We start from the raw sequence: 26802 nt of genomic DNA, 5'->3' as shown, positions 1-26802 counted from the left end.
TCTGTTCAGAAATAAGTTAAGTGCTGTGAAAAAAAAAACAACAACCACCAGATCTGAACTAGAACTGGAAGAAAAGATTTTTATTATTAAAATGTTTTATTCTTTTGATAGATTGTGTAATGACAGGATCATATTTTCATTATAAAATAACCATTTTTTATTTTAAAAATCCTCTGTTTTGTAATCGTAGTATTTTTGAAGACAATGTTCACTGGATTTTACACCATATAATGTTGAAAAATTTTTGCAGCAATGCAGTTGTTTACATAGCAATGTTTCATAGCTCACCGATGACAAATAGAAGAATGTGATGATGCAAAGTTATTGTGTTGCAGTAGCCAAGACATTCAAATGTAGATTATCAAATATGTTTTTGTGATCTTTTCAATATAGTTCACTTTTTACCCCAAACTAAAATGAATCCAAAACTGCAAGAAAATATGTATACAAAGCATCGACCAAGGATGGACTTGATTCGATAGTACATCTAATAGAAATATTGTTCTGTTGATTCTCTAAGCAATTATTGAATGGTGTGTAAAGTTCTATTTATGCATGTGAATACAAGTGCCTTTTGTGTGGATATAAACTATAACTACAGGTAACTGGTTACAAATTTATGATGGTATCACATTGCATGAACATGAGTCAAAATGTAATCTATGTTATGTGTCTTATTAACATTTTGTGATGTTTGTCTACACATGTCGTTTCCTGCCATTTGTAGTTCGTGAAAAGAGACAGGTACCAGGATTGTGTAAGTATCCATTGGTCCCTAGTAACAATTAGAATTACCATTAATTGATTTTCATTTTCTAACCTTTATTATTGGCTTGTCAAAACTTAGATTGAGGTTAAAGGGATTCTTTAGTTTTGGTTGAGACCCCATTTCAGGTTTCTAAAATTTCTTTTTTTGTGAGGTGATGAGAAACCTCTAATGAAATATGAAAGAGCATGTAATTCCAGAAGGGATTCAACATTAATTTGATGGAAATTGGTTATGAAATAGCAGATATATCCAAAACAAAGCGATCCCAATAAATAGTACAAACCACCTTTTATTGGGATCACTGTGTTTTTGGATGTCTCAGCCATTTAAAAACCAATTTTCATTAAATAGACTTTGAATTCCTCTTAGAATGGTATGCTCTGCATTATTTCATTAGTGGTTTCTTGGTATCTTGTAAAAAGTTATTAGCCCAGTCCTCATCTCCACCAATACTATACCATCCTTTTAATCAGTTCCCATTCCTATAAAGACCTAAAACTGATTTTGGCAAACCAGCTTAACTCAATGAAGAAGAGTAGATTTTCCTATAATATGCACTTCCCATAGACACCTGCCCAAGTGTACTTGGGACTAGTCTACAACATGTTAATATTACTGCTCCAAGTATCCTGTATATCTCTATTCTACATACTAAGTAATACGCAATCCGAGCATGTTGCCCCCAAGATAAGTTAATATTCCCATTGGTTTTGTACCCTGCTTGCCTGGTTTCAAACAGCAATGTCTTAATGTGCCACTGCTTGTCTTTTATTGCAAAGTGTAGGCTTTACGTAGTTTAATCCTTTAACCTTTCATATCACATAGTCATAAAGATTGACATTTTTTGTTTTAAAGAAATAGAACATTTCAGCTCTGTTTTGCTCTTAAAAAAAAATAATAATTTAATGAATTGCATACTGGTATTTATTCCCAAACATCACATGTAAGCTCTTGTAACAGACCAATTAACTGACATGATCTTTGCCAGCTGTGAAAAAAATTTAGGGGTTAGAGGTCAGGGTCAGACTCATACAGAGTTGTTATGTTGCCTGTAAATATCAGTATTGCGTGACCCAAAACTTTTCAAGTATAACAAACAGCTTACTCTTTTGAAACAGCTTACTCTACATTTTGAAACTTGCTGTCTATTATTATGTTGCTTCAAATTCGTGAACCATTTCCCTATATGAAATTTGCCAAAGGTTGACATGTGTGAGAAAATTGTGAGTTCTCATAAAGTCATTTGTCTGTATGGAGGATAACATATGTCATTAATTGTGATTTAATGTCCAAGTCTTTACAACATGTAACCTGACTGTTAACCTTGTCCTTTAATCTTTCATTCCTTAACCATCAACTGACATCCCTGAACTAGCTCCATGTAAGTATCTTGTTTTATCATGTCAGCCATTGATTTGAATATGATGTATATATGTTCGAATGAAATAACAAGTACTTATGTAAACTATATAGAATGCATGCAAGTCATCATGTAAATCCATTTTATGCATGAGCAATCTAATGAAATACTATGTGAGTAATAGATGAAACTGATAAATCATCTTCCGGTTTTGAAAATGGTTGGCTTGATTATAAGATAATGAGAGCTGTCTTCATTATTTCAAAGTTTACAGTAAGACTTATCAAAACCAGAGTACATGCTGTGTAGTTTGCTGGAGAACATGAAGTGAAAAGCCAGCAACAGGCTTCCTAGAAGTATTTTTCTGTTTTTACACAAAGTCTATGAAAGGGTTACATGTGATGAAATGCCTGCTGCTAGTACTGCGCCAATTTTGTCGAGCCCACCGGAGGTGAGGGGAGACTATGGGATCGCCTGCGGCGTCTGTCCGTCCGAAGTCCGTCCGTCGTCTGTCCGTAACGCTACAAAAACTTCAATAACTCTTTACCCTGGGCTTCAATTGTAATCAGACTTCGAGGGAAGAGGGGTCATACAAAGTTTCACATATTACCATATATGAAGGTCACCTCAAGGTCAAAGCTCACAGGCAGGAGTCAATGAACTTTACGGCCCAATGTTAAGTTTTTATGGTGCGTTTCTATTATGTGTCATAACTTTTGATCCATGGGTCCGTTTGTGACCAAACTTGGATGGTAGATGTCCCTTGGGGAATCAATGGTCACCACAAGGTCAAAGGTCACAGGCAGGGGTCAACGAATTTTAAGGGCCCAATGTTAAGTTTTTATGGCACGTTTTTTTTTTTTGCCATAAATTTTTACCGTATCTCTTTTTATCTGTTATATCTCTTTTTTTAAAATCTGTTATATCCCATTCGCGCACAATTTCTTGTACGCGAATGGGCGAGACACATTTTGGCACTTGCCTTGTTACATGAAGTGACTCAATATATTGATGTGATACAAATCATAAAATATCACAAGGAAGGTGATTAATAGCTCACAACAAATTTTCCAGTATGTGTTATATTGCAATAGTTTGTTCAGAAATTGTCATGTGTCTCTTCAGATTATGACATTCTCGGGCATTAAACATAATTTCATGTGATATTTCTTATTACAGATTGTCAGAGAACAGATGGAGATTTAAGTGGATCCATGTCATTTGAAATCAATGAAACTGCATCAGTAGGTAAGTCTAAAGCATTGTGTACATGAAGTTCAGTCGTAAAAGAAAATGGAATTTCTGGCTGTATTCACTACATTGAAAGTTCCATTCTGAAATTCACTTGATGATATCAATACTGAACATGTGACTGATTGGTTGACACATCTTCAAAGCCCAGTTGTTGTTTTATTACCTGTTTATGCCTTATGTGTCTGTTTTTTTTAACTACTCATGAATTTTGCAAGTCTTGTGCTGTTTGCAAGTTTCATATCATGTAAAGATATCTTTCCTCTGATTACAATATGAAGCAACCTTCACGGATATAACATATGAATTGGAATGCAATACACAGTACATGAACAAGGTGAGTGGTAACAAAGTTTCGTAGGTCTTGGTGGTTCAAATCCCAGTGAGTTTTATTTAGCATTGCTGTGTGTTATGCTGTTTGCTCTATGTACGGAAAAAAACTCTTATCACTTGAGTAGGACATAATAATGAAGGTTCCATGTGTGAAAGAGTGCAACCCACATATATATAAAAGATCTTGCTTCATCAATTGATCGCTAAGATCAGGGTGCATTATGTGGTGAAATGCTCTATCCCAAGTACATGGCTGGACACATGTACTTCGGAAGACCACTAGTGCAGCTGTGTATGGGCTACCCAGACATCTTGCCAGATAGAGAATGAAAATGAAACAAGCAAATAATATCATGTAATCTACCTCTCACATGGATCTACCAGTTAGCATGAGCCTCATACACTAATTTATTTTGTTTGTTTGTATTCGTTTAATTTCAGGTGGTGTGATTGGTTTCCTTCCCATTCGGCCAGCCCCAGCGTCAGATCCCACACCTCTCACACTGATTGTCACACAGCCTAGCAGCTTTGTGACCTTTGACCCTTCAACACTCAGACTATCCCTGGCCCAACCTGTTAATGCTGATGTGAGTTTGTACAACTTTGTTTTGTTCTGTTTTTGTTCATTTATTTTTTTGCTATTTCAACCTGGAATTGCATGAAAATGGCAGGGCCGTTGAACAGCAGTGCAAACACTGAAGGGGCTATAGTGAATAAATAGATCATAACGTAGCAGTTGATTTAATTATTGTCTGTCTTCTTTGGTCTTTTTATGCCTCCGCCACGAAGTGGTGCCGGAGGCATTATGTTTTCGGGTTGTCCGTCCGTCCGTCCTTCCGTCCGTCCGTCCGTCCTTCCGTCCGTCCGTAATGAATTTTGTGGACAAGGTAACTATCGAAATCTGTTGAGGTATCCTCATGAAACTTGGCATGTATGTGTATGAGGTATCCTCATGAAACTTGGCATGTATGTGTATTAGGGGGTGAAGTTGTGCCTGTCAACTTTTGGGTGCACATGCTCAAGGTCAAAGGTCAAAAGGTCAAGGTCAAATACATAAAATTTCACTATTTTCCACCATATCTATTGAATGCCTGAAGATATTTTCTTGAAACTTAGTGTATACATGTATTACCCAATTAAGATTCTCTGGTGAAAGTTTGGGTCATGAGGTCAAAGGTCAAAAGGTCAGGGTCAAATACATAAAATTTCACTATTTCCACCATATCTATTGAATGCCTGAAGAGATTTTCTTGAAACTTAGTGTATACATGTATTACCCAATTAAGATGCTCTGGTGAAAGTTTGGATCATGAGGTCAAAGGTCAAAGGTCAAAAGGTCAGGGTCAAATACATAAAATTTCACTATTTCCACCATATCTATTGAATGCCTGAAGATATTTTCTTGAAACTTAGTGTATACATGTATTACCCAATTAAGATTCTCTGGTGAAAGTTTGGGTCATGAGGTCAAAGGTCAAAGGTCAGAAGGTCAAGTAAAATATTAAAACTTCTTTTTTTTCTCCGTACCTTGGAAAATTGTTCAAGGTATCTTCATGGAACATAGTATATACATGTACTGACTGGAAGTGATTATCTAGAGAATGTAGGGTTCATGGGGTCAAAGGCCAGGGGTCAAAGGTCAAGTGCAAGACTTCAAAATTTTACTATTACCCTCATATTTATGCAATGCCAGCAGGGTTATTTTTTTACACTTGGTGTATGCATGTGTAACCTAATAGAAATTCTCTGGAAAGTTTTTTTTTTCTCTTTTTGCCTCAAAGGTCAAAGGTCAAAGATCAAGTGAAAGTGCTGAACTAACTTTTTCCTCCATATCTCGGAAGTGACTCAAGTTACCTTGAAACTTAGTACATATTATGCATGTTCTACCTGAAAGTAATTATCTTATGAATTTTAGGGTCAAGGGCCAGATGAAAATGGTAACAATTTACTATTCAATTCAGAAATTGCACTTTTTCTCCACACCTGTACCTTGAAAATTACTCAATGCCTAAATGTATGAATGGGTCAAAGTCAAGTTAAAGTCCTTAAATCCCTAGATACATGCTCTCCTATTCATCCAATTAAACCTACGTCAAGGAAGGTGAACATTCAACACATTTGTGACAAACTTGTCATTCCAATATTTTGCCAATTTTGTGAAAATGTAATCACACAGTGTCCACATGTACTACATTGTATCTAGACCTATTGGGAAAATCATGCATTATGGCGGAGGCATACCAGTCGCCAAAGCGATATTTCTAGTTTCTTTCTATGTCTGTATCTCTCTCTGCATCTATGATTTTTTCTCTATCTAGCTGTCTATCTATCTGTCTATCTATCTACCTATCTATCTATCTATCTATCTATCTATCTATCTATCAATCTAATCTATCCATGTATATTTCTATCTCTCTATATATATATCATCGCTGGGGCGACAAGACCTTGTATCTGCAAGTTGTCAAATGTTCAGGAGAGCAAAAAAACATGGCAGCTAAAGCACTATAACAAATGGGAGAGTCTTTCCTTTGACATGCCGTGATGGCTTTATTTTTGGGGTAAAACAGCTAGGATGTGGACAAAACATCACTTATCTGATTATCTGACCATTAATCAAAAAAAGTCATTTTCACCAAAATTTCAGATATGAGGTTTTGTCGCCCCAGCAACGATATATTTCTTTCTCGCTCTCTCATACCCAGTCTGTGAGTGTAAACCACATTGGTGATGTAACTTCTATTTCAATGATATCATATCAACAAAGCAAGCACAATGCAGGCATGTACTGGGTGCACATAAACATAATCAAATGTTTTGATCCACTAAGCGGGGTTCCCACTATCGCGCGATCTATTACGAACGCCACGATTGGACATTCGTAACTGATCGTGGAAGTTTCATTGAACTCGTCTGAAATTTCACGTTTGGATACGAGGTTATGCGAGTCAATGCGTGTTTGTTCGCTTAGATGCGATATGGTCACGATTGGTCTATTTCAAGCAATACGATCTGTCACGATGTGGTCTCCCGTTCAAATACGATCCAATAGGATTGTCCCGATTTAGTCCATGATTGGTTCCGATCTACCACCATCATTACGATCGGGATCCCCGATTTGGTGCGTTCAGCTATGCTCTGATACGTTCCAATACGAATACCGCGAACCAATGCGGGCTGTTGAGATAAGATACGATATCTTTCACGATCGGGATCAAAAGCGACCCCCATTTAAGGTGCGATTGGACCCGAATGGGAATATTATAGTCCGGCTGACGATGGATTTCATTGTTTCCTCAACTTCTGCAGAGTGATTAGGCTACTATCCACAACCATTGATGATGGCAAGGGATGACAGATTGAGGATGATGAGAACGTGACCTTTGCAGTATTGCGAATGACGATTACGTTATCATCAGATAGAAAGCATCACCTAGGCCAGCCACAGCCTCAGATAGTCCCTCCTCTAAGTTAACCTAAAGAAATTAATAGATCATTGAATCGACGTGCTCACCCTTCCCCCCCAAAAAAAAACAAAACAAAGCAAAACAAAAACCGAATACACATTGCCCCATCTTCTCCAGATAAAAAAAAATCAAGACAAATGTTTTCCCTTCCTTTGAAATACATGAAGAAAACATGATGAAATTGAAGCTAAAAAAGAGGATGGGATCTTTTTGAATGCTTACACAATGTGTTATATACGCTCATTGACCGAACTGATAGCATAGCTTGTGTGTTTGATTTCATGTTCGCATAGTATGTATCATATGCATTTCTATTTCAAAATGTCATTATCTCATGAGGTATTGAAAGTTTGGTTGGTTTGGGTTGATTTATTGTTTTATTTAACAGTGTTTAACAAAACCGACATACATACACAAAGTAGTAGTAGTAGTAGTAGTAGTTTATTCTTTAAAAATCACACCCGTCACACGGACGGCCGGCCTAAAAAGGCCTATGAGTGATACATGTGTACATCAAACATTATATATAATACAAAATATACAAATGAGTCATGTAGGACATACAGACAATAAAAAATAATTTAACATAACAAAAGAGAGAATATGGTGGGCTAAATAATACATAAAAGAGATATTCAGCTGTGGGAATATAATAAATTGTTACGGCACGTTAAAATAAGGTTGGCAAAACTGGCTACTTGACAGCACAGTGACTCTGATGACATTAAAAAAAGGAATTGTTGGTAAATAGGTAGCTGAGGGAAGGTGGGATCTCTTTCTGATATAATACTGAATAATTGTGATCTGAAATCATCATATGCCGAACAAATCATAAAACAATGAAACTCGTCTTCTACATCCCCAGAATTACAGATTATACAAAATCTTTCATCGTGTGGGACATTTTTATAACGTCCGGTTTCAAGGGCAATAGGGGCACAACCACTTCTAAACAGAGCTAATGCTCGCCTGTTAGATCTATTCTGACACTGCATAACATAATTAGAAGTATTCATAGAATGTTTAAAATTACGATATGTTCTGAGTTTGTTTCTGGATTGGGGAACTCTCCTTTTATCATCAAACAGTGAACATTTCCACTTATTTTCAACAAATAATTTACATGCTTTGGATACGGTGCTCACAAAATTATGTGTACTAACAAGCTCAGCCAATGGTTCAACATGCATACACTGCAATTTTGCAAATAATTGTTTAACCTTATAACACCAATTCTTAATACCATTATTTGCCAGGGACTTTGACCACAAGAAAATTTTTCCAGGGTAACGGTCACTAGTATACTTACTCAGGTTACACCAAAGCCTAGCAATTGATTGACACTGATAATAAAAAGGGGGATCCCAACCCATATCACCCATAACTGCATCATTAGGGGTATATTTCCCCACTCCAAGGTAGAAACGACATGCTCTATAAAAAACACTATTAATGGCTGAATATTCTTCTAAGCCCCAAATACCGCTTGCATATTGCAATATGGGCAAAATCATAGCATCATACAATTTTTTATACGTCATAAACAGAGAACCACCGATCAATTTAAATTTACTAATAACCACTCCAAGGGCTCTAGTTGCAGATTGAGCCAATATCTTGGTTCCTTTTTGTAAACTTAAAAATTCATCATGAAACCACAATCCAAGATATTTATATGAGTCAACAATATCAAGCTTTTGACCATTACAATGAAATAAAGATGTGGTTTTCGCTTGGGCTTTTCTCCTGAAATGTACAATTTGAGTTTTTAAAGTATTAAATTCGATCCTCCACTTCTGAGCCCACAGACATATACTTCAAGCTTCAACTGAAGATCACTTTCATTGTCAGCAATTACCACAATGTCATCTGCATACATAAGCATATCAATGTTTGTATCTAACACCTGGATACCTCTGTTACACAGCCTCACACAATCAACTATATCATTAATGAAAATATTAAACAGGACTGGGGACAAAAGACAACCTTGTTTTACCCCTAGATCTACATTAAAAAAATCAGTAAAGTTACCATTCACATTTACAGTACATTTGGTATCTTGATAAAGAGCCTTTATGGAGTTATACAACTTGCCATGAACACCAATAGACCTCAGCTTGTACCATAACAAAATCCTGTTAACACGGTCAAATGCTTTTTTTGCATCAATAAAGCAAACAAAAGTATCTTTTTTACACAGCTTTCTGTTTTCAATGATAGAATAAAGGCTATATAAATGCTCAAGACAACTCCTTTTCTTTCGGAACCCGTTCTGTTCCTCATTAATAACACATTCTTTTTCAAGGAAATTAATCAATCTTTCTTTTAAGATATCACAATAAATCTTACAAATCACAGATATCAATGTGATACCTCTGTAACTTAAAGGTTCACGTTCATCCATACCAGGTTTAAGAATTGGATGAATAATACCTTTTTGCCATATCTGAGGGGAAATACCATGTTCAAAACAAAAAGAGTATAAAGCATGCAGGAACTGAATAGAAACTTTATTTTTTACTACCTCAGCAATAAAGCCATCTATTCCTGCTGCTTTATCTAATTTTGCTCTGTTTACTGCTGAAGTTACCTCTGATAAACCAATAGGATGATTCAGATCATCTCCCCGTGAATCAATTTCCTGAACATTTAATTCCAACTCCAATAATTTCTTTTTTATACCAAACAGAAAAACATCGTCAAAACCAGCATCATTATCCGTAAAAAGAGAGGAGAAATCATTTTGCCATTTACTCAATACAATATCAAAATTCTCAGTTATTTCTCCATCACTATTGACTACCTCCATAGGAATTTTATGACACCTGTTACTTTCATCTGAGCCAATCTTCCCTATCTCCTTCCAAAAACTACTAGAGTCTTTATTAACCATAGCATCCAGTGCATTAATTTTTCTATGCTGATATGCTCTTTTTGCTTGACGTACAGCTTTATCAAAAATTCTATGTACAACTTTATAATCATCAGACTTCATCTTTCTATCATAAGCATTTTTACATTTCAACCATTCTCTTTGTTTACATTTCACTCTATTCCACAAGGATTGGAGATTTTCATCCCACCATGCTTTAGGAGTGTGAGGGAGACCTTTTACAGGTCTATTGGTTTTCTTTTTCCTACAATGCCTGTGTACTGCATTTTGCAGAACTTTTTCAAATTCGCCATATACTTCATCCAAATGCTCTTGTGATGGTGCACCATCTGCTAATCTTCTAAAAAGAGAATCTATTGCATTTTTACTTTCCTCATCACACATAAATCTATCATTTATATCATTTAAATGATACAGTTTAGACAGATTTTGAGGACTAAAATTAACAGGCTCTGTGGATTTGGCTCTATCACCTGAAGGATTTCTGTCGAGTGACCAGCATAGAATAGAATGGTCAGGAATTGAACTTAACACTGGAATAGAATGTTTGTCAATTAACTCTGCAACGAGCAGAACATAAAAATTGGAGTATAGGTTCAAATCATGGTAGGGTACGATACAGTAATCCACAACTGACCTTCCTTTATAAGATACACAAGTAAAATTATCATTTGTATATCTACCATTTAGGCAGCACAAATTTGACGAAACACAAAAATCCATAAATGATCTTCCTTGAGAGTTTGTTTCAAAGTCAATAGTCTTTCTTTGTCTAATGCAATCTATGCCTTCAATAATATCTGATAAATCTCCAGTTCTCGCATTAAAATCTCCACAGATTTGAATTTTACCGCAATCTTTATATTTGTATACTCCAGAAAGTAGCTTATCAAAAAATTCTTCACCATGTCCCCCTCTGCTTGAGTTTTCTGGGGGTAAGTAACAGACGCATATATAAAACATATCCTTTCCTTGCTTGTCTTTCAGCTGCAGCCATAATATCCCCTCATATAATTTCTCCAAACATTTAACAGAGTAATACTGAAGCACACGACGATGTATCAAGCAGCCGACTCCTCCAGATCCTTTCCTTGCATTTTTGTGCAATTGTAACCGGTTATGCCCAAACCAAATGTAGTTGCTGACTTGAATTGTTTGACTTTCAACAAGATGAGTTTCCACCAAACAAATAATATCAAAATCACACTTCGCTACAATAGTTTTTCTCAAAGAACATGAATCAGACCAACCACCAACATTCCAGCAGCCGATGTTTAACTGACAAGAGCCATCGCTATCCTACGCTATCTCCTTGGTGGCTCCTTCCACTTCCGCTTGGGGGCCAGCGTTTGGCTTCTTGTATTCTACTCCGTCAATGAAAAGTTTGTCGTGCCGGAAGAACGTTTTCTTTCCTGCTTTGAAGGCCTCAGAAGCTACAGACTTCAGTTGCTGCTTCGCTTTACGATCAGCCAAGGTCTCATCCTGCTTGATGTACAACTGAGACTTTGCCTCACGAAGTTTGCCTTTGGCCCGTAGGATCCTATCTCTCACCTCGATTGAGCCGACTTTGAAGATGATAGGTCTGGCAGCCCCATCACTCCTTCTTTTTCCAACTCTGTGGGCTACTTCCACCTTTGCATCAATGCCTAGCTCGCCTTTCAAGACACTGTTGACTATTGCGGCAGGGATCTCATCCTTTTTCTCTGGGCCATGGTTGCAGAGAAGCAGGTTACATCTGCGAGAGTGACGCTCTAGGTTGTTATTGACGACCTGCAGATTGTCAATTTTTTTCATGCATGCAGACATGTTCTTTGTGAGAGCCTTTACTTTTTTCTCAACTTCATCGGTTCTTGCTGCTTCGAAGTTAATCGAGTCTTTCAGCTCAGCTTGTGTAGTTTTAAGTTCCTGGATACACTGCTTCATTGATTCCTGGCCATCTAAAATGGATCTAAGTGCCTGTCTGACATATGATTCGAAGTCAGAATCGTCCGCTACATTGCCTGCGCTCATATGTCGTGGCTTTGCTTTATCCCTACTGCCGCCAGCGCCGCCGGCGGAGCGATCACGCAGCTCCATACTGGACCCGAATACTGGCTCCCACAGTAACACAAGACGCAATACGTCGGACTGGGCGAGCTGTTTTCACCGAAGACACATTTGTCGCGTAACAACAACTCTAGTGAATTCGTCAGTTAATAGGGATTCGTAAAATTACAGACTGAACAAATGAAAAATGTCACCTTTTTTACCGGTATGTGAACACTCCCAAGATCGCAAGGATGTCATCAACAGCAGAAATTCAGCAATTTGTCGGGGTAGAAAGAGCGTGCAGGACACTATACAAAGCCGCCATGTTTATCACACAAAAGAAAGGTAACTCCCCTAAAATAATGTCTCTTTTTAACCAAAAAAAAAAAGTCTTATCTTATAAGCAAAATTATTTCGCAGGGGTATTGCTACACTTATTGACTAACTTGGGAAAAATAATGACAGTGATCTTCATAGTTATGCACGAGTGACCGTACATCCACGACAATGGTCACTTTTCAAAAGTCGTAAAAGTTACTTTGTGGGGTATGTGAAACATTCTGCTTCTGATGGATGTTTCAGTGGTGTTGTTATTTTGTATTTCATTGTGCCACCCCTCCCTTATTCAACCTCGCGGAATACAAAATATATACGATTTGCGAGTAAAATAAGGGCAAATGTGCAAAATAAGCAGAAAGAAAGTGAAAAAGTCGATCTCGATCAACACGATTAAGAAGCACGATTAGATAAGATTTGTTGCGTTTTGATACGATCCAAGACAATCTGTTGCGATGATCATGATCAAAAATTAATTGTGTTAATCGTAGAAAATTTTTGAACCATCCAAAAATTTTCTACGATTAACGCGATGGCCACGATTGACCTCAAGATCTGATACAAGCTAATGCGATCTGATAAGATCACCACGATTGCTGCACGATTAAGACCACGGTTTCAATCGTGGCGCCAATCGTGATAGTGGGAACCCCGCTTTAAATGGATGAGATGATAAACAACATATTTAGTAGAAATATTCATTATTTTATTCACACATAGAAATGGATATCTGTCACTTTGCTGTGACATACAATCTTCAGTATTAAACCAAGGAGGTTCGAGAGATGGAGTTACAACTGACTATAATTATTCAATCAGCTGTCAGTTTTCTATGGATGGACAAAAGAATTCCACAGGTGCATTTGTGCCTTTGATGTTCGATGTTTGAAGCCGGCATCTTTCTGAGCAATCTGAAGATTCATTGTTAACGCTAACATAATATCGGGTATATGCTGCTCATTGTATATCAAATGCAATGAAATTTCACCTAATGATAAAGCATATAAAACAAAAGTCAATTCCGTTCGAAACTATGTGCAAAAGTGTAAATCTGAGCTGTATTTTGTGAAAGTGTTTGAAATTTTACCCTCATGGAAAGCCGGTTTTATCACTTTTCTCCTTATTTCCGCCAAATGAAACTGATATGGTATCATCTTCAAGTATAGTTCTTTATAAATTAATATGTCAGATTAGCATACAGACTCGTATAGTCGAGTAATTTTGATATCTGTTTCAGCAATATTTGAGCAATTTCTATTCGCGCACCCCCGTGCCTTTACCATTGTCTACCACCCATCGTTTGTAAGTAGGGATAGCGAAAAGTGATTACCATCACAAAGACATGAATATCTTCCTTGGAAAGTGGCTGGTGATTATGCAATGAGACACGAGTCAGTTGTCTTCGCATCTGAGCGGCAGATCCAGTTTGACACATACTTCAAATATTTTTGAGTGGCGGCTTCGAGCATGGGATCAAAGCGAATAAGACTGTTGTGACTCCATTTCTCGAACCTCCTTGATTAAACACAAGTGCATACTGTGTATTGTGTGTCCATAAGTATGCCTACAATGCTGAGCTGTACTAGTATCTGAAATGAAATTTCTGCCAGAGTTCTGCATCTCTCATTGTGGCCCTGTTTTATTCAAGGAAGCACAATATTGTTAACCCAGAATAAGGGCAACTGCAAATAGCTCATTTTCATTTGCAGGAATTTATTTCAGATATATTGCAATGCATAAAATCCCACAGCCTTATGGATGCACATTTTGTTATGTTGCACTGTATGTGAGAGTTCTGCATAAAGATGTGTGATACAGTTAAATCACCTGTCTGAGCAACCTTTCTTTAGTTGTGTGTATTCACAACACACAGGTTCTACTGTATTGATTTCTTATTGCATATGATTCTGTTGTATCATGGGGTATAATGTCACAGCGTATGATATCAGATGAGATTAAAATCCAGGAAAGTTTCCATGGCTGTAGAACGTTTAGTAGTAGAAGGCTTCACGGTGCACCACATATTCTTTCTTGGATCAGATCAGATCAGATTAATTGTTTAGATTGATGTGTTTCTGCCAATCGTGCCTCTGGCAATTGATGTAGAAGTGAATTCAAATGTTCTTCCTTTTTTTTTTTCTTCCAGTCTGGCTCAAATACAATTGAGATGTCCATTACTTGCCAACACACAGATGTAAGTAAATCTTCACTCTGTATTGTTCTGAAGAACAAAATGAAAGTTTATGGAAACATAAAAAAACCATAACTAGAATAAGTTTCGTCTTTTTCAGTTGTAGTTATGAAAAAATATTTGGAAACAAAGTAACTTATCATATAATTGTATTTTTCTTTGAGAGTGATGAAAGTACCGTTTTACAGACATACAATGTGACATGAGAAATATAATATATTGTGATGTTACGCTACTGAATCTTCTCCGCATTCTTTTAAGCAGTTTTCCTGTTAAAAGTTTAGTTTAACACCACTATGTATTTCATCAGTGAGTAGTATATATAGTCACTTACAATGTAGTTATAAGTTGTCCATTTATTCATAGGTCTAAGTTATAGAGAATTGACCGTGTTGATGAAATTTGATATTGTATTGTGCATTCATGAAAGCCTTCATACAAAATAAGATGTGATTTGATCACATGATCTTTATTCAAATTGTGAGTACAGTGAAAACTCGATCTTAGCTGTGATGTAAATATGTGCAATTTTTCTATGTCTCCATTGGTTTTCCCCCAGATCGTGTGGTCTTATGATATATTCATTACGATAGTGGATGCAAATGACAACACGCCATATTTCATTGGCGCGCCATACACCGTTTCTGTACCAGAGGCAAGTACAGAATCAGACCGGTCAGGTCTATCTAGCAAATAAGATTATTTTCCATGCAACAAATGCTTTTCATTTACAGCAGTTGCTCAGACCAGTTCAGTTCAGATTAGCATGTTTTCTTTTCGTAATAATAGTACTTTAAATCAAGCAGTATGCAGTTAGAACATAGACAAATCAGGACTTTTGTCAAAAGAGCTGTAATATATAATAGCAATGAAATTTTCTAGTTTCTATACTTCTTGACATTTTTTCTTTCTAATTTCGTATGATTACTGAAGTTAGAAATAAAATCTTTCCTCAGTAAATGTTCAGCTAATCAAAATGATAATTAACCTAAAAGAACTCTCCTGAGGAAGAAAAAAATAAGTGTTAACCCGTTTTGTGCCAGGGACTTTGGACATTGTGTACAACAGTAGAGGTTTTACGTGCCAATCAGCACTCAAAGCATGTAACGGATTAACCCTTCCCATGCTAACAGTGTGACAGTGCTATGGGGTGTTCTGTGCCAATCATTATTCAAGGCACATAAAGAGTTAACATGAGGATCTGCCACGAGTAACAGCACAGCTGAAATGTTTCTTTATTGCAGAATGCCCCTGTAGACTCAATAGTGTTTTCTGACATCAGAGCTGATGATAACGACGGTGATGGTCGCAATGGTCAGATACTCTTCCGAGTCATCGAAAATCCTAATGATCCGGTGAGATTTTGTGCTCTGTTTTTGGTTTGTTTTATCATTTTTCATTCCTGCAAGTAACCTTTCCTACATAGTAGTTTTCAGTTGTAAGCTGAGATTTGTGAACTGTACATAGAATAAGGCAAATTGTAACCCGTTGAGATATTGTTGTAGTAGTTTTCAGTTGTAAGCTGAGATTTGTGAACTGTTAGGCAAATTGCATCCTGTTGAAATATTACGAGTGTGTCTTTAACATGTCTTTATTGCATTTGAATTTAGATAACTTTGAAAATATTCTTTCTGCAGTTTGTTTGCAAGGTCTTGTCACGGTATTGCAAGAGAATATTGAATAGCATTTTGAAGTCTCATCTTAACCTAAATTGATTCAGTTTCCTTCTGGTGGAGTCTATTGTTACAAGATATGTAATTTCTCTCCTTAATGTCTTTATTTCCATTCCTTTTTGTTACAAATTTGTACCGTCATGCAGGAAGCAAGCACCTTTTTTGGAATACCAAGTTCAGGAAGAGGAGAAGTGTGGTTACTGCAGAGTCTCGATTATGAAACAAGAACGCAGTTTGTCCTTGGTCTTGAAGCGAGGGTAAGATAAAGCACGTCTTTGCCTTGGAAACGTTGTAATGTGTAATTCTATTTACAATCCAATGCAATGGTTCTCAGTGTTATAATGCAGGATGTGCTTAGATGCCAAATGCGTTGCTTCTTTTCCATTATATTTAGTGCTCAAACAGTAGAGGATTTCTTCTTTATACATTTTTCATCATACATCGTGATGGCCTGCTTACAATGTAGCTGCTATTCTATTTCATGTTTGTCGTAAGTTGAATAGCAACTTTCTATAACCCAGTCAATGATGTTCGTATGATAAAAATAATGAAAGCAACTGTGTTTTTATTCCAAGACCAAATGGGCTACTCCTGAGTCATGCATGATTGAGTGATGACATGTAGAATAATGACACAGAGTTTGTGGAACCAAAATCACAGTTTATATTATTTATTTATTCATTTTTTTCTTTTTCGGGTGGCTGTTGCAAACGTGCAACACATTTTCAGGAAACACAACTGATAAAATTTTAGAGGATTTTGCACTTACCCTAATTTCTTGCAGTCTTTACATGTATAATGAAAAAGATGCTGAACAGCAGGTGGAGGATTAGGTTTCAGTAATTGCTTTCAAAATATAGAGCAATATCACATGGAAAATCAGTCATTAATTGATGTACAGTGTAGTTAAATGACGATCCAGTGCTGTAAATACAGTACCGAAAAACAAAGCTGGTTTCAGTTATATTCATTGAGTTAATTCACATGTTCATTTGACAGTTTCATTGATATGAATTCAATAAGCATGCTCAGTGCTGTTCAGAAAAAAAAATAAAGATAAAATGAGGATATGACTATCGGAATAAGGCACAACTTATACAATGTAAGAGCAAAACTGAAATATATCATGTTTGTGTCTCTCACATTCCTTGTTCTTATTGTCAGTTTTCTCTTTTAATCACTGAATGAGTGTGTATGTAGTGATACTAATGAGTGATAGATTGTGTCACAGACCTTCAATGCAGACATACACGTACAAGCTTCTACACTCTTAAAAAAAAAAATAAATAAAACAAAAACAAAAAACAAAAAACAAAAAACCAAGCGAACAGATTTTCCTCTTTTCATTGACTCTCTCATCCCAGGACAATGGACAATCTCCGAGATCGACGACGACGACACTGACAATCAATGTAGTAAACATCGATGACGGTGCTCCTCAGTTCAGGCCCTGCAATGTCACTACATGCAATGATGTGCAATATCAAGCCACCATACAAGAAAAGACGGTCAGTAGCCTTTTAAACTGTGTAAAATTTGAAATTTTCAATGAATGTAAAGTAATTTTTTGTATTAATGAAGAAAAGCTATTTGACTACTTAACTTAAGTCAAGCTTATATTTGGTCATGAAGTTATTTGTGGAAGTTAGTGCAAATGAAAATAAAAAAAAAATGCTTAGACTTGGGTCATTTCTACAGTAATGTTGTGATTTTGATATATTATATCAACCCTTCGCATATTAATGCAGACATGCCAATCAGAATTTTGTAAACTCAACTTTATTCTCATGCTTTACGCCTTTAGATTTCAAGTGGAAAATGATGCTAAATAGATTTTAATGTCGTTCATGCATGCTGCCTCCTTTTTTTTTTTCAATCATTCACACAAATAGATGCATTGTTCCATGCGTTGAGATTACAGTGGCATGTCTATAAATCTGCTCTGAACAGATATTAGTGTTAGAGTTAATCTGAGATATTTTTGTCATAAATCCTGATTTGCCATTTTTTCCCTTTTGTGCCAACAGCCGAGATCTGAACCGATAGATTTTGACCCAGGACCAATCCAAGCAGTAAATGTAGCAGGTGGAGGGGAAAACCCACAGCCTATAGTCTACTCCTTTACAGCAGGTACAAATCACACTTATTTTGATGCTACTTGCCCCTGTGTGTCTGTCTTTAAGATTTCTTTTAGCTATGTGAGTCCTATTATAGTATAGCCAGATTCTCAGTGAACTTGCCCATAAGATACTTGCAAGTATGTGCCACACCATTACACTTTTGCAGCAGAAATGAGGAAAAACAATAATAGTTTTTTCATTGACACTGGTTTAGATGGAGCTACATTACCCAGTACTTTATGACTGTATGTGTTAAAAAGGCTTTGATAATGAAAGAAGTTTTTGTTATGAAAGACCCATCTTGATATAGATAAATACATGATTTTGAACATGTTGTATGTAATTCAGATAGGGGGATTAATTTCACTCTACAAAGTATCATATGCCATGTTTGACAGATACATTCAGCTCTTATTAGACATTTAAGTATTTTATTGAAGATTTCTAAGATTCATGTTTATTTTGTTAAGTGCAGAAAGAGCTAAAGCCAAAGAATAGAAGTAGAATATATTATGTCAGTATTGTGGTTGGGATGAAGAATAATAAAACAGAAACATTACTGTGAATAAAAATAAGTGCATCCCTGTGAGTGTTAGATAGAAGAAGAACAAACCTAGTGAGTGACACTACTTCAATATTCTTATGTATCTCTCTTTTATCAGTCTCTAATTTAGCCAAGAAGACAGCAGTATATCCAAGCTTGTATTTTGGTGTACAGATTTTGTGATTATTAACTGTCTACTTTCTTATATTTCATTCCAGGATCTCCTACAAACTATATGTCGTACTTTGCGATAGACCCAGTGAATGCTTTAGTTACGCTCCTTCAACCTGTTCGTCACTCAGAATATGATCTCTTTGTTATGGAAGTCACCGTAAGTTCTAGATTGAAATGGTGATGTAGTGCACATGTATGGTGCCTTTATCAGTTTGAAATGATAAAATGTGTTTGAACTGTGTTTGTATACCATCAGCACTGTTAGTTGATCTGTTGTTGAATCTCTTGAGTTAGGACTGTGTCAAATTTCTTTCGTGTTATAGAAAAAAATGCATAGTGCAGTACATATCATTATTTCAGAATTAACTAGACTGGTTCACAAGTTTAATTGTGCACATTTCTTGCCTTACATTATTGGCTTTATTCACATGCAATGCTCACATTGGAGTAGAATTCAGGTTCATAATAATTATGTTTATAATACAGGGCTGTTTCTGTGTATCACCCAATAGGCAGATGGTCTTACAGATGTTTTTCTACAATGCCTCAAGAGTCTGCTTTCTTTGTAGGTACATGACAAGAAATGGTGTGCATGATGAAAGAACATGCAAATTTTTTCTGTAATATTTTGTTTCTTCTTTGGAAGATTTTTTTTTTTATTAGCCTTTGTGAGATACATATTGTAGGTGTAGTAATATTGGTTGGCTCTTTTTGATACTCTCGTTCTGTAAAAGTTTACTCGTCTTTCATGAAACAAATCTTTCTTTTTCATCATGATTCATGGTATTCTCTGCTCTTTGTCTCCCTCAAGGCAAGCAAAGGTGCCAGTGTTGCCAGGGCAACAGTCATCATTGACATCTTAGAAATCAACTCCCAGCCTCCCACATTCCTTCCCGTCATCGCCATGTATGGCTACATTTACGAAAACTCGCCCGTTGGCACTCAAGTCTTTGCGGATGTCGCTCAAACAGTACCTCTCGTTATTCAAGCTACCGATCCTGATTTGGAACCTGTAAGTAATCCAGTGTTGTCTCTTCTATATATACCATTCCAAGCACTTGAGATGATGAAGAGATTCCCTAATTATTTTCTGACTCAATTCTGTTTGCAGAAATCATCTTGTTATCATATTCAAAGAGATTAAACAATCCATTGGTATTTTAAATGCCAAATAATTGTTGCAAGTGATAACTTAATTAGCTGATGTCAGTTCCACTTGAACCTATGCAATTTGCTCCTCTTCAATACTTTGTATGATATGATGGTGACAACAACTTTCTGTGCAAGAGGTCTATATAATACAATAAATACAAATTTATTTTATAAAAAAATGAAACAGAAACAAATCACTTCACATCTAATCTCACAAAGACATTAGGATGTTGTCCATTTTAATCTCACATATATGATAAAGTAAGATGTGATTAAAATGTTGCATTTTTTCTCCTGTCAAGCCAGCTGCTGATTCTTGTTACTATTTGATAATCACAAGTCATCATAAACAATAGTTTGGTCAAATCCTACTTGTTAGAAGCTCTGCACAAAAGAGGCAAGCTAGAGCTGAAGGTTTGTTTTCTGTTAGCTGTGTATGTAATTGGTTTTATTATCGAAAATGATTTATTCATTCAAGCATATGGCACAATGTGCCTGGTCTATACCATTTGCTGACTATTGCTAGCCACTTGCGGCGAACCATGAAGGGCGGGAATCTCTTGCTCATTTTTTTGTGTGGGTGGGAAAGGGGACCATTTCACCGGGAGGGGCACCCTGCTCTTTGTGATGAATGAATGAAGTGGGATCTTTAACTTGCATGAGTTGTGACTCTTTCACACACGGGACCTCCATTTTTATTTGTAAGTCCTTTGTGAGGTACAGAGCATTTTGCGTCTTTACTAGACAGGATGGAATGATTACTGGTACACACAACATTCCTCAATGAGACTTGCAAATCGAACCGGGGTCCTTCAGATCTGGGGGGTGTTTCATCAACGCTTGTCAGTGCCGACAGTTGTTGGCGCTGACCAATTTCAGCAAAATACTTGGTTTTGATTGGCTGAGATGCTCTGGTCACTGACTGTTACTATGGTGATTCAAGTTGTCAGCGCCGACAAACGTTGATGAAACACCCCCCTGGAGGCAGACACTCTACCGACTGAGCCACGTCACCGGTCTTGAAAAATTGTCGCATGGGCGACAAGACCTCATATCTACAAAATGTCAAATGCTCAGGAGAGCAAAAAAACATAGCAGCCAAAGCACTATATCAAATGGAAGAGCCTTTCCTTTGATATGCCGCTGTGGCTTCATTTTTTTTGGTAAGACAGCTAGGATTCAGACAGGACATCACTTAACTGATTATCTGACCATTAATGCAAAAAAGAGTCATTTTCACCAAAATTTGAGATACATGGTCTTGACAGCCCAGTGATGAAATGCTTTTGAAAATGATAAATAATTGATGATGAATCAATAATCTCCAGGAGTTGTATATTGAAATCATTATCATAACGTTGTATCCTTCTTTCCATGCTAATGCAGGATGAAACTCCCCAGCTCCAGTACTACACATCAGACACCACCAATACCTTTGTCCTGGAAAGCATCGGAGAAGACAGAGGGTATCTCGTTCTCAGTAATGGGGCAACTCTACCTCTTGATGCTGAAGAGAGAAGCAACTACACAATATCTGTAAGGAATCTCTCTGTACCTCTTCAAAACAAGCAAACAAACTCACACATAGAGAGTGGATTGGATGTCGAATGTCTTTTGACTGAGCTTCTCAAAACAGCATATTTTCTCACAAGGTCATTGATACTTCTAAATTGAAATCTTTTTAAATCATTGAGCGTGGGCCTCAATGAAGTAAAGAATGGTGAACTCTTGAAATAAGTAACAGTTTTGGATGTTGTGTGGGAATGACTGCGAATTAGGCTTTAGAACACAACTATTTTTTTAGCACCCTGTCTGAAACAATGTGACAGAGGTTATTAGCTTCACCATCATGGTAGAATATATCAAAATTACATGTCTGCAGTATCTAAATTTAAGTGAGGCAAGTTTTCCATAGTTGGAAAGCTTAGAGTCCAAAATTTTGAACAAATATATAATCAGAGAATTAATGTAAGCAGTTTCAGCAAGCTTCCATAGAAACAGGTCATATGTGATTTATGTTTAATGACAAGTTCTTCAAGTTTTGGGTTTGATAATTTCCCGCACTAGGCATCTTCGAAACAGACCAAACGACTGTTCCAAGGTAGCTTTGTTATATGACTCTTACTTAATGTCTTCACTAATGTGTATTATCTGTGTAATGAACACAGGATGAGCTCCTCATTGGCATTGCATGTAACCAGGTTGCCAATAGTAATGACACAGCTAATCTCCTTAATCTGTGTGTGGTCCCACCTGTGTAGGTTGTTGCTAAGGAGAACAATACCGTGCTGGGACTGGTCAGTGAGAGTCTGTCCATCTACATCACCATCTTGGACAGGAATGAAAATACCCCGCAGTTTGTGCCCAACCAGTTCACTTCTGGAGACGACGTGAATCGCTACAAAGTTGCTCTGAGGGAGAATGCTGAGAGTAACTTCACTGTGATTGCGGTGTGTATAGCAGAGTGATGACTTCACAAATCATGATAATATATCAGGAAGACATATCTCAGCATTTTATTCATGAAAGTGTTAAATGCATGTGCATTCCAGTTTATTACCCTCAAATACTAAATCAGTTATCACCTTGAAAATAAAAGATCTCAAAGACATCCTACCACATCTGACTGGTATCTAAGTCAAATACCTTGGGCCGAATGCATAAAACAAGCAATTGCTTTAAGCAAAAGCACAAGCTCGTCTAGCAAAAGGTCTAGCTCAAGCAATATTGCTTAAATCCATATGCATAACCTTTTGCTTGTGCTTATACCTTTTACTTATCCCGCACAAGCAATTGCTTGCGTTTTTAACAAAAAGGACGTCACGCATGTGCAAACACAAGAACAAAGGCGAGTGTGACAACATGTATTTGAAAGGGCATGTGTGTGCGGAAACATTTCCTGCTCATAAATGCACACACAGAAGCGCATACATAGCTATACACACACACGTACTGACTGATTTCCATCACTGTTTACAGTTGCCCGGATCTGCCAGATTGCACGTGGAGAGAGGTCTCCTTGCTCTCCACCGAAGTCAGACATCCTACCTGTTTTTCATCACATTTTGCATGCTAACCACTGGACATTCCCGTTGTTGAAACAAAAAAGTTTCTTACACTACTTAGGAGTAATTTCTTGTAGATTTATACCACTCCTGCACAAGTGTGGTCTTTTTTTCATGAATATGAAAATGATACTTAAAAGGGAACGTCCCATTTAAGCAAAAGCTCAAGCTCATTTTACAGGGCTTGGAAAATCATAAGCAATTGCTAGCAAGAACTAGCGAAATGTATTATGCATACTTTTTTAAACAAATGCTTGGTCTCTAAGCAATTGCTTGTGGGCAGCAAGCAATTGCTTGTGCTTGCCACCAAAATCTTCTACTCGCAAGCAATTGCTTGTTTTTATGCATACGGATTCGAGTAAAAGGCTAGCACAAGCAATTGCTAGCATTTATGCATCCGGCCCCTTGTCTCTTCAGCAGTGGGGTGATTGATGTCTTGTATTTGCAATTTTGATACATTCTGCATACAGTACAGTAGGCCTATTAATGAATTTAATATTTTTTGTGGTTTCATGTAGTTCTTATGAGGTGTAGGTGTATGATGAAGTCGATATTCATTTATTTCTGTCACAAAAGAATTGACAAATAAACGAATGTCCATCTATGTATGTGTGTATGTATGTATGATGCATCTATCTATCTGTCTATTTATCTATCTGTCTGTAGATCCATCTTTCTGTCTAGAGTTGTGTATCAGTTTTTTCACCTTTTTGAATGTTTATCTCATCTTTTCTATCTGTTAATTTATCTGATTTACCTATCTATCAATCTAATGTATTAATTTTTTAATCTGTGGAAAATTGAGCAAAGAAAATGGGATTCCATCAGGATACGAACCCGAGACCTCCTGATGCTAGCCCGATGCTCTACCGACTGAGCTATAGAAAGCCCTAGTTCAGTGTCCGTCCAAGAAACCCTAAATTCTCAATGCTCGAATGGTCAGAAGCTGTAGCAGTGTGTTTGTGTGTGACACACACGTACACACTTGAACCTGGCATAAACCTGAAGGATAATTCAATTTGGGGATAAATGCGAGGGATCACCGAAGTGATGCAGCTTTTTGAGTATGTAACAAATGCAAAACAGAAAAACTGATCAGAATTAATACTATCTATTGGTGGAAAATTGAGCAAAGAAAATGGGATTCCATCGGGATAGCATTCAGAACTAGCATCCGGAGGTCTCAGGTTCGTATCTCGATGGAATCCCATTTTCTTTGCTCAATTTACCACAGATAAAGAAATTGATACATTAGATTGATAGATAGGCATATTGGATAAATTAATAGATTGACAGATGGACAGACAGATGAGACAAACATTCAAAATGGTGAAAATACTGATACACAGATGATGGATACACAGAAAGATGGATCTACAGACAGATAGATAAATAGATGCGTTTTTTTTTTTAAATCTAATCAATCTATCTATCGATCTATCTATCCAACCAATGAAATGTTTCACCAGAGTTGTGTGCTTCTTTCTTTTTGGCCATTATTAGATTACTGTTCTTGATGCAGACATTTCATCTAATCCACCAGTCGTAGAGTATGAGTTTGTCACCAGTGAAGCCAGCGCCATCTTCTCAGTGATCAGAGAGGGTGATGATGTGGTCATCCGTCTCATTAATGCTGGGACGATTGTGAATTCCGATTTTTTCATCATCTCTCTCCAAGCAACGGATGCGGATGACCCAAACAGGAGGTAACCGTGGCGACCCTTCTGAAGATCACCATTGTAAAGAAGATGATAAAGAGAATTTCACATCTTCATCACGTCACTCTCTTACCTCCATGATTGTCCAACTTTCTACTCCCTCTCCTTCCTCCTTTGTGGTTCTTCTCTGTCCTCCCACCGACTTCCAAACCCTTTACCTGGGGGATGTTTCATCAACGTTTGTCGGCGCTGACAACTTGAATCTCCATAGTAACAGTCAGTGACCAGAGCATCTCAGCCAATCAAAACCAAGGATTTTGCTGAAATTGGTCAGCGGCGACAGTTGTCGGCGCGGACAAGCGTTGATGAAACACCCCCCTGATTCTCACTCTATTTTTCCCTTACAACTGTCCCCGTCTCCCATTCTCTTGTCTCCATTAGCGCATCCTCACCTTTCAGCTCTCCGCTGCCCTTTGAGTGTCAGTATTTTTCATCTTTACACTTAATGACTTCCTGTGTCGCTTCCCTCCTCCACTCCCCTCATTCTAGGGTCTTCTTTTGCCAGACAACAGTCCTTTCAAGGATTACATTCACGTGGTGTTGCTGAAAACCTCTCTTCTTCAAGAAATGAACTAATGATAATGATGCAAAATATAATATGACATATGTGAAGATCCACTTGATTCATAGCTAATGCTTGAGCCTCTCTTGCAGTGGATTAAAGTTTGCTGCCCTCTTTGTCGGCCCACAGAACTCCTCTGGTCTATGTGGACATCATAGTCGTACCAGCAATGGACAACAGTCCTCCAGAGTTCTCTTCACCGGGAGGCTACTCCACCACCGCTTTTGAGAATCTACCTGCTGACGCCCTTGTCATATCCGTTGTGGTATGTTTTATGTGTCATGGAGAGCTTACAAAGTACCAAGGTGGCATACATAACTTAAGTAAACACAGCTTATGGTGTTCTATTGAGTTTAGGGGATTAGAGTGAATATAAGGCTTGTGACACTATATTTTTCAAATTATATTACATCAGTGTTGAAAAGAAGCTTGCTGTTACACAGAATTTTGGCAGCATAATCTTAACTCTGACAAAGTACATTGAGTAAGGCATGTTGCTAGATGCCTTTTTAAAATATGAAAGTAAAATCTGTGGGTCAAAGAAGATGCATTGTATAGATTTATATCAATCTGCAATATCAACTTATGTTGTTAGAGAACATAATAGAAAAATTTGAGTGTGGCTGAACCCAAATTTCACCTTATTGAAAGCAAAATAACTTATTTGATACGTTGACTGTGACACAGGTATTTCTAGAGTCATTCTGAACAAGATTATCATCATAATTGAACTACTGTGGAACCTTTAATGAAAATACTGTGGTATTTCATGGATGGCTAATCATCATCATTGTTATATTATCTGCCTTCACTTGGCAGGCCAGCGACCCTGACTTGGACCTGGTAAGATACAGCATCGTGGCAGGCAACACAGGTGATACCTTCATGATTGAAGACGATACCACGTAAGTATTGACCATCATCGAAAGATGTTTTTATCCCATCGAGAACAAGCTGATTGTACTATAACATGCATTTCCCATAGACGCCTGCCTGAGTATACTTGGGACTAGTCTTCAATGAAGTAATGATGACCCCGTCTTCTTTATAATCATTTTAACAGCATTATCTAATTGCTGTAAGAATTTTTGTCATACAGATGATCAAAACTGGACTCACAGAGCCTCGAATCATTGAAGAGGTTTCAAAAATTAGTACAATGG

The 26802-nt window shown here is 37.1% G+C and overlaps 1 protein-coding gene across 1 annotated transcript in view; it reads left to right on the top strand.

Moving 5' to 3' along the window:
* The first annotated feature begins 4160 nt into the window (after positions 1-4160).
* The window catches only part of LOC140228940 (protocadherin-15-like), a 51213-nt gene continuing 28571 nt past the window's right edge, over positions 4161-26802 (top strand). The window contains exons 1-14 of the mRNA XM_072309204.1: positions 4161-4300; positions 14587-14634; positions 15191-15286; positions 15876-15986; positions 16451-16561; positions 17669-17812; positions 18332-18434; positions 19187-19299; positions 19954-20154; positions 21681-21830; positions 22556-22744; positions 24863-25065; positions 25769-25904; positions 26459-26544. Of these exons, the coding sequence (XP_072165305.1) occupies positions 14608-14634; positions 15191-15286; positions 15876-15986; positions 16451-16561; positions 17669-17812; positions 18332-18434; positions 19187-19299; positions 19954-20154; positions 21681-21830; positions 22556-22744; positions 24863-25065; positions 25769-25904; positions 26459-26544 (1670 nt within the window). The 5' untranslated portion in view covers positions 4161-4300; positions 14587-14607. The remainder of the gene's footprint in view (positions 4301-14586; positions 14635-15190; positions 15287-15875; positions 15987-16450; positions 16562-17668; positions 17813-18331; positions 18435-19186; positions 19300-19953; positions 20155-21680; positions 21831-22555; positions 22745-24862; positions 25066-25768; positions 25905-26458; positions 26545-26802) is intronic.

This window comes from Diadema setosum, chromosome 5 (genome assembly GCF_964275005.1).
Source record: "Diadema setosum chromosome 5, eeDiaSeto1, whole genome shotgun sequence".
Classification (NCBI taxonomy): Eukaryota; Metazoa; Echinodermata; class Echinoidea; order Diadematoida; family Diadematidae; genus Diadema; species Diadema setosum.
This window is presented reverse-complemented; position numbering and strand designations above follow the sequence as displayed.